The sequence below is a fragment of the Entelurus aequoreus genome, linkage group LG13, assembly GCF_033978785.1.
Source record: "Entelurus aequoreus isolate RoL-2023_Sb linkage group LG13, RoL_Eaeq_v1.1, whole genome shotgun sequence".
Taxonomy (NCBI): Eukaryota; Metazoa; Chordata; class Actinopteri; order Syngnathiformes; family Syngnathidae; genus Entelurus; species Entelurus aequoreus.
The window spans coordinates 69006362-69016165 of NC_084743.1; the positions used below are offsets into that span (position 1 = coordinate 69006362).

Genomic DNA, 9804 nt, shown 5'->3' on the forward strand with positions numbered 1-9804 from the left:
CGTTCCAGCTGCTCTTTCAACCCTTGGTACTTCTCAAGTTTCTCATGTTCCTTCTTCCTGATGTTGGCGTCAGCTGGGATTGCCACATCTATAACCACCACCCTTTTCTGCTCTTTGTGCACCACCACTATGTCTGGTTGGTTAGCCAGAAGGTGTTTGTCAGTCTGGAAGAACCTTGGCCCTGTTGTTCTCAGCCACCTTCTGTGGTATGGCCCACTACTACTACTATCACAACTAGAGATTAATGATATATATATATATAATTATATATATATATATATACATATATATATATATATACTACTGTTCAAAAGTTTGGGGTCACATTGAAATGTCCTTTATTTTTTAAGGAAAAGCACTGTACTTTTCAATGAAGATAACTTTAAACTAGTTTTAACTTTAAAGAAATACACTCTATCCATTGCTAATGTGGTAAATGACTATTCTAGCTGCAAATGTCTGGTTTTTGGTGCAATATCTACATAGGTGTATAGAGGCCCATTTCCAGCAACTATCACTCCAGTGTTCTAATGGTACAATGTGTTTGCTCATTGGCTCAGAAGGCTAATTGATGATTAGAAAACCCTTGTGCAATCATGTTCACACATCTGAAAACAGTTTAGCTTGTTACAGAAGCTACAAAACTGACCTTCCTTTGAGCAGATTGAGTTTCTGGAGCATCACATTTGTGGGGTCAATTAAACGCTCAAAATGGCCAGAAAAAAGAGAACTTTCATATATATATATATATATATATATATATATATATATATATATATATATATATATATATATATATATATATATATATATATATATACATATATAATTAATCTCTAGTTGTGATAGTAGATATATAAATAAAAACTTGGGACATCCTGTGGTCCAGATTGTGGACGCTGGCGGGCCGCACCGTAGTTTGGGGAGCCCTGGTGTAGCCTAAATGGAAAAAAGGTTTTAAAACAGCCCACAAATGAAAGTGTGGCTGCTACTGAATGTAGTTCAGCTGAGTCAACAACACAATTTGTTGAGTTTGCAGTGACCACTTTGTCAATGTCTGTGTGGACTTAAAAATAAACTGTAAAAGCTTGTTTATTGATTTATTTGTTTTTTCGTTCTCTTTCACATTTACCTATGAGCAGTTTTCTCAGACTGGAATGGGATTTGTGTGTTGAAGTGAAGTGAATTATATTTATATAGCGCTTTTCTCTAGTGACTCAAAGTGCTTTTACATAGTGAAACCCAATATCTAAATTACATTTAAACCAGTGTGGGTGGCACTGGGAGCAGGTGAGTAAAGTCTCTTGCCCAATGTCACAACATCAATGACTAGGATGGCGGAAGCGGGGATCGAACCTGGAACCCTGAAGTTGCTGGCACGGCCACTCTACCAACCGAGCTATACCGTCCGTGTTGTTGTTAGCGTGCATGGTTCCATGTTTAGCATTAAGAAGAGAGAATGTTAAATTTTAAATATTTGGCTTGCAGCTGTAAAGGAACTGCAAAAACTGAATAGATAAATAAATGTTACAAGCGAATGGCTTGATTTTCTCATTTTCACTTCACACGTTTGGAATGTGTTATTTCACATTGCCTCACATCGACTTTGCAATTTAAGATATATCTGTCTGCATCAGCGAACACACATTTTAGCAGCTTTCGAAGCAAAGTGACAATGTAATGGGGTGCTTATTAAAACAGAGGAGTCAATTGTCTTTACAAAACATTTTCATCTATCTGTGTGACAAACACAGCAGCACCGTTTTCATCTTAAAGGCGTCATTAAATTGTCCACCCCTGGGAGAGGACAATTCCTTTGCATGTATAATAGCCACTGTCTGGTGAGCTGACAGGTTATGGATTGGCAGCTGTGGAGTCGTGAAGGTCCTGGAAAAAGGTGGATTGATCCTGTTAACCTGAAGAGGAAATACAGAGGCTGACGGTTGAAAGTGAATGTGTAAGTGGTGCTGTAGCTGAGAGGTGGTGTATCTGTGTTTTAGGTGCTGTGCAGCAACAGCGTGTTGGACTCTTCAGAATACTGGCTGAGGAACGAAAAAGCTCTGTGTAGACTGGGCCTTCTGGACTACGACGCAGAAGGCAGCTGCACCATGGTGAGTAGCATGCTGCGAATGATGAAAAACAACAAAGATGGCCCTGGTGGTCTCTAGTATAGAACACATTCTAGACCAGGGGTTCTTAACCTTATTGACTTCGGGGGCCAACTTTTCCACTACAGAGGGGCCTGGGGCACACTCAAATATTAACACTGAATTAATAATCTTATTCTTGATTTTAATCATATTCAATTAATTATATTGAACTTACCGTATTTTTCGGAGTATAAGTCGCACCGGCTGAAAATGTATAATAAAGAAGGAAAAAAACATATATAAGTCACACTGGAGTATAAGTCGCATTTTTTGGGGAAATTTATTTGATAAAACCCAACACCAGGAATAGACATTTGAAAGGCAATTTAAAATAAATAAAGTATAGTGAACAACAGGCTGAATAAGTGTACGTTATATGACGCATAAATAACCAACTGAGAACGTGCCTGGTATGTTAACGTAACATATTATAGTAAGAGTTATTCAAATAACTATAACATATAGAACATGCTATACGTTTACCAAACAATCTGTCACTCCTAATCGCTAAATCCGAAGAAATCTTATACGTTTAGTCTCTTATGTGAATGAGCTAAATAATATTATTTGATATTTTACGATATTGTGTTAATAATTTCACACATAAGTCGCTCCTGAGTATAAGTCGCACCCCCGGCCAAACTATGAAAAAAACTGCGACTTATAGTCCGAAAAATACGGTACTTACAATATTTTTTTATATGAACGCATTTGATAATCACAAACATTATTTATTCAACACATAAAATTCAGGCTGATTATACAAATAAGTACCAACTAAATATACTACATAAAGGAACTCATGAATAACCGATTAAAAAATGACTTAAATTAGTAATAAATAATTAAAAAAATATGTTTCTTAAATAAACTGTCAATAAAATTAGAGTGCAAATGAAAATACAGCCTTACCACTTTAGTCATAATTCTTGCGCTTAACTTCTCCGACTTTAGCTCCAGACTTCTTCTGTTTGTTTAATATTGTCATTACTGCCACAAGTGGTGGAAAAGTGTATTACAACTGATTTTGGCAGCTCTCTAGGGGGCACTCGTGGCCCAACAATAGGCCCTATGATTAAGAAACACCGTTCTCGACGTCGCCTCAAGTGATATTAGATGCCATTTTCATGGCGTCGACCTTCTCTACTGACCATGTACTTTTTATAATGAAAATGTGTTTTTTTTTATAATGTTGGTTTACTTAACTCACAGTGGATGCATGTGACATGTTAATGTTGTCAGCCTGTGGCGATACTGAATGTTACCATTAGTTTGGACTTTTTCCTTTTTGCGAATCGACAGCATACAATTATTTTGGGTACATTTTGAATCTCATTTACTGTCCCATCCTACTGTAATTCAGTAGTTTTCATAAAAAAGGTCATTGTGGGCAAGTACTTTTTGTACCTGTTACACACATGGTTATGGTGTTAGTTTATTTCGAACATGCATACAATTACAATACAGTTCATGACATATTTCCATTTTCTCATTACAACATGTCTGAAAAGTAGTAGGCGTAAACACATCTTATGTAATCCTACCCCTTTTAATATCATAGCAGTTTTTAACACATTTGTTTGTACTCAAGGTGTAACAACAGTGAATAACTATGGTAAATATTTTCTAAACAAAAACAATAAATAAAGTTATCATAAAAATAGTTAAGTAGTTTATGGTTCACATTAGGGCTGCACAATTTTGAGAAAAAATCTGAGTTGCGATTTTTCTCTCAAATAGCGATTCAATTTGCAATGTTTGCATTTCGTACATAAAAATGCATAAAACTGAGAAAATAACAATTGAAGGGAGATGTTACTTTTAGACTGTCAATCAACATATTCTTATCTGAATGTGCCACACATTAAAACAATATGCAATAATTTACTTCAAAAAATATTTGGCTTTATGCAGACAGACTCAGAGATTTTGTCTACATTATGCTTTTAAACGGAAGAAATAATCAATAAAAACTATACAGTGTTTCTAATATAATGTAATCATAATATAAATATATATTATTCATGCAAATATTAATTTAAAATTATATAAACCTTCATTTCTCATGACTGTAATGACCATCGTACTGTAATTGGAAGGTAAAAACCTTTAGTATCCTAAATAAACAAACAAAGAATAAAATGGAATCATCTCTGTAAGCAAAAAGTTAACTTAAATAAATATTGAACATCTTAAAGGGCAACTGCACTTTTTTGGGAAATATTGCCCATCGTTCACAATAATTGTTTAGTTTTTTTATGCATTCTAAATATTCAATAAATGTTATCCAAAGTCCACTTTACAATGAAGCCGATAACCGCTCTATTTTGCCTATAAAGCCCTTGAAAAAACATCTGAACACCTCCATTGCGGTTTTATTTACATGATGTAAGTATATGTAGTAACGGGGACCTTTATATTAACATTTATTATTTACGTGTTTTGATCATTTTAAGCTATGGCTGGGCGATATGGCCCGAAAGTTATATCACGATATATGTTTTTATCTTGATCGATATTGATATTTATTGATACTTTTTATGACTTATTTAAGCCTGCCAATAAATACAGTAAAACAATTTACAACTTACCAAGGGTGCTATTTATCAGTGGAGAGAGTGTCTAGCCAGGTAGGATGGGCGCGGCTGAGATAATAAAATAATTAAAGTAGATTTGAAGGTAGTTGCAGATTTGAGACACCAGATGGCAGTAGTGTATAAACTATTGAACACTACACAGAGTAGTTTGGGAAGCTACTCATTAAACGGACATATTGGAAGTGTCAGGATGTTGCTGCACGTCTGCATTAAAATCAACAAAAATAAAAACAAGTTTCTGTTATTGAGTTGATATGTCAATATATCACAGTTTGTCTTTTCACTCAATGCAGAGAATCCACAGCAAGGTAGAAAGACGGCACAACCACATTAGTGTTATGAGAGTAGCCTGTGTGTGTGTGTGTGCTCCTTTTAGGAATGGCAGTGTATTGGGTGAGTGAGTGGGGAGCGGTAACATGCAGCAGTAGTGGCGAATGTGTCGGGTTGTGTCCTGCAGAAATAAGAATAAAGCAAACAAAGTGTCATGGATAGGCGGCCTAGTCATTCCGACCCGAAAGCAGAGCTTAGCAGACCCATTGTCGGGTAAAGTTAAGGGTGTTACACCCGACTAAAACATCGGCCCAGGAGGGAACGTCTCCCCTACGCTCTATTACGGTCTGCAAATGGGAGCCGAACAGCAGGAAATGTGTAGTTGATACTGTTACGTCATTGGCTGTTACCTTCCTGTTCCCTGTTTTCCTGTTTTCTGCATTCCCAATCTTGCTTAATAATTTCTGGCTTCTTCCGACCTCTGTCTGTCTCAAATATTTTATCAAATGCATTTTATTTTGATATCGATTGTGTCTGTTGCGATATAATTTGATATTGTGACCCAGGACACGTTGGGAAGACTATGTCTCCCGGCTGGCCTGGGAACGCCTCGGGATCCCCCGGGAGGAGCTGGACGAAGTGGCTGGGGAGAGGGAAGTCTGGGCTTCCCTGCTTAAGCTGCTGCCCCCGCGACCCGACCTCGGATAAGCGGAAGAAGATGGATGGATGGATTGTATTATCGGCCCAGCCCTATTTTAAACAAACGCAGCGCATTAATTTAAAGAACGCATCACCTTTGCTTTTTTTTTCTTCCACATCGTTGAAGACTCACTGCAGACTTCATAAGAGCCAACAAACATAATAAAGCATCACTTACTGTACAAGGTCTGCTGTCATTAGGATGCAGACTGCTGAGATGTATATATATTATATCCTCGCAAAGAATACGGGTGGGTGGCGAAATAAGCGCTTTTTGTCGTTTTCGCCATTCCCGAGTCTAAATTGGCTGTCAAAATGTACCCACTTGTTGGAATATGTCCTCATCTTTCTACTATCCAGGTGAGAGGCTTGATTTATGATCTACAATAAACTTACAGGGAGCAAGGAAGCAAGGAAACAGCAGACCACTCGATGTAAACATACGCACACATAATCATGGCGCCTCTATAAATAGTTTGTCTGCGTTAGCGCTTATAATAACAATATCACTAATACTTGGTTAATATTCAAGTCATAAACTGTAAATGGAGAACTGCAAATGGACTATTGGACAGAATAGAGGACCTCCCCATGACTTCGCTGTAAGCAGACTTATTTACGTTTGTTTATTTAGAATGCATTAAAAAAAAATCCATCCGTCTTCATGTCTTTCATAATGATTGTGAACAATAGGCAGACAGAGTGCAGTTCCCCATTAAAGTGCATTTTTTTCCCCCAGTCTTTTTTTTATTGCTATCACGTCATTTTCGCTCGATCGTTTGTGTTGATAGGTTCATATCGCCCAACAGATTTAAAGCCAAAATATGCCCACAATGGGACATTTTGCTTTATTATCTTATTTTTTTCTTCCTACTTCGTGTTACTTTGTGGCACTTTTCACTGGGGAGTCACGAGGCTCTCTCTGTACTGCGAGTGTGTTGGCGTGTCTGCTGAGACAAAGATTGTGAATGAGTGAAAAGATGACTCACTGCATTCAGTTAATTCTACAGTTACATAAAGGCGCTCTGGGGCTGAGAGCGATGCACAAAGTAAAACGTCTTTACTCCTGTTTGAAGCTAAGACAAACAAACGCTTGGCTCAATATTCTCATTGGCCAACATGTCTGTCACTCAAATCCTGGTGACAGTGGAGGAAAAAAACTTGCCTCTTGCGGTTGTTTACCGCATTAATTAAAACCTCAATGTCGATTCGATTACAATTAATCGTGCAGCCCTAGTTGAGATGAATAAAATAATCTCATTTTTTAATAAGGTTCAACATTTTTTATCAAGATTCTTCTTTGTACTTTGTGAACACTTTTTGTTTTAACATTTTCTTAGCCATGATAATACTGTCACATTGTTTGATTTATTTGCTCAATCCATTCCATAATGTATTAGAGTTACATTATGGAATGGATTCTAAAAAAATTACCATGGATTTACTATTGATTTAGGAATTCAGTTACCGTAAACATTGTTAGTTGGTAATGTTGAAGGTGGATCACGACTAAGTTATTCAAAAGAGTGTATGTGTGCAGTGGTATGGATTGAAAAGGACATTGTGTCGTCAAGGACACAAGAAGAATATAACAAGAAAAGTTTGAGCTACACTAAGGCACACAGCTGTGAAGTTAGTTGTTAAAAATGCTTTTATGTAAAGGTTGGTTTGACAATGTCTTGGGTTGTATTTAAAATACAATACACTGTAGTTCTGTAGGCCAAAGTAAAACTCTGAAGACATGTCAGCATTGAGTCAAGTTCAAGATGTTTTCAGTGGAAAATTCAATTTTGTTTCTTTTTGTGAGCAGAAAAGCTTAGATAAAACCAATCAGATAGGAGACCCACTCACTAAAATAACCTATTATGAAATACGATTTCTCAATTACAAAAAAAGGACCGTCACATCAGTGGTAAGACTGTATTTAATCTCCTCCGGGTGCAATCGGGTTCCTGTCTAATTCTCCTAATAATGAGGTTTGATCTCTCACATCACGAACATAGCAGCAGACTGAATTGAAAAAGCAGCAGGGATCATTCTCATAGAGACACACAACAATCTGAAATCCAAACAATCAGATAGTGATCATCAAATACAAAATAATTCGCCTAAAGCATCTGTGTTCTACAAAGTAAATGCCAGTGTTGAAGTGAAACGCTGAAGTGTTTTGACATTTTTTTCCCTCCGCACTCTCCTCCCTAAAACATGCCTCAAGTATCAACACAGAGATAAGAGAAATAGCGGTAATTTAGCAATGAGCACTGCTCCTTCACTCATGTTGCACTTGGAAAGTGTCAGCAGCCGCTGGTTGATACGTTTGCGTCGGACATCCCCAGTAGGTAGATGAGGCGTTTTTGACCACATGTCCGTTGGTCTGAAATATCTCTGGGAGTTGCATCAGAGACCTTGAAACAAGTTGAGATCATTTCTGTATCAGACCACTACTAAAAAAGGTAAAGCGAATGTTCAGAGGAACATCTTGTGGTCAAACACAACCACATGCAGCTCTCAGACTCATTTGTCCAAATTTAAAAGAAATGACATGAAATCCCCTTGGTAAATGAGGAAAATACTAGTAGGGATGTCCCAAAACTGCTTTTTCACTTGCGATACCAATTCTTAGATTGGCTGATACCTATATTGATCAGCACAAATCATACATTCTTGTATTATTTTGTAGTGTGGAATGTTAGAACAGGCTTAAACAGGTAAAATGACTCAATAGTAGGTATGAAAAACACTAACCTACACTAACTGTCTGGAATGGACTTTTGCTGTCCATAAATTTAAGTGAATAGGGTGGGGGGGATAAAACGATATCAAAATATAAATCACGATAGAAATGTAAATCATTGGCACTTTAACTTAACCTGACTCTCACCAGATCCTTGTAGTTCACTGAGCTCCACACAAGGATCTGGGCTCGAGGGCATTGCAAACTCCTTCAAGATAGCAAAAAATAATGAACCAATCAGGATCGCCGGGCAGGATTTCATAGATGTCACGTAGTGCCGAAACGACCGTTTGATTCAAACAACAATGGCGGCACACAGCGAGGAGTCGTGTGCTGACATTGATTCTGCTATTGCAACTGTTTTGCGACATCGATCGTCTACTGACATTGCTGCGTTGTTTCAGTAAAAGTTCTCTAACTTTTCGCTCTGTCGTTATTAGAGATGTCCCGATATTATCGGCCGATAAATGCTTTAAAATGTAATATCGGAAATGATCAGTATCGGTTTTTTAAATTATCGGTACTGGTTTTTTTTTATTTATTTAAAAAAAAAAAAAAACACAAGATACACTTACTATTAGTGCACCAACCCAAAAAACCTCCCTCCCCCATTTACACTCATTCACACAAGGGTTGTTTCTTTCTGTTATTAATATTTTGGTTCCTACATTATATATCAATACAGTCTGCAAGGAATACAGTCCGTAAGCACACACGATTGTGCGTGCTGCTGGTCCACTAATAGTACTAACCTTTAACAGTTAATTTGACTAATTTTCATTAATTACTAGTTTCTAGGTAACTGTTTTTATATTGTTTTACTTTCTTTTTTATTCAAGAAAATGTTTTTAATTTATTTATCTTATTTTATTTTATTAATTTTTTTTTTTTTAAATGACCTTATCTTCACCATACCTGGTTGTCCAAATTAGGCATAATAATGTGTTAATTCCACGACTGTATATATCGGTATCGGTTGATATCGGTTTATATCGGTATCTGTAATTAAAGAGTTGGACAATATCGGAATATCGTATATCGGCAAAAAGCCATTATCGGACATCCCTAGTCGTTATCCAATATGTCGGCTGTTCTGTTTTGGATTTCCCAGCTTCGCTCTCATCAGCGTCACGGGTTGATTTCGATGTGAGTGGTTGAAGTAGCATGTCATTCAAGATAACGGACAAGTGGTTTATCCAATCACATACAATTACTTTTTTTACAAGGGCCCGCCTTCTGAAATACATCTCCCATTGAGAAGTCCCAGATACTTGTGTGGAGCTCAGCGAGCGACAAGGATCTGGCAAGAGTCAGATTAACTTTAACTTTAATTGATATTAAAAAAAAATGCGTT

General features: G+C 37.0%; 1 protein-coding gene across 4 annotated transcripts in view; it reads left to right on the top strand.

Annotated features, from left to right (window-relative positions):
- Positions 1–9804, top strand: part of LOC133663657 (A-kinase anchor protein SPHKAP-like) — a 383555-nt gene that overhangs the window by 304647 nt on the left and 69104 nt on the right. For all 4 annotated transcript variants that reach the window (XM_062068311.1, XM_062068312.1, XM_062068309.1 and 1 more), the window contains one exon: positions 2001–2111. In XM_062068311.1, coding sequence (XP_061924295.1) covers positions 2001–2111 — 111 coding nt within the window. The remainder of the gene's footprint in view (positions 1–2000; positions 2112–9804) is intronic.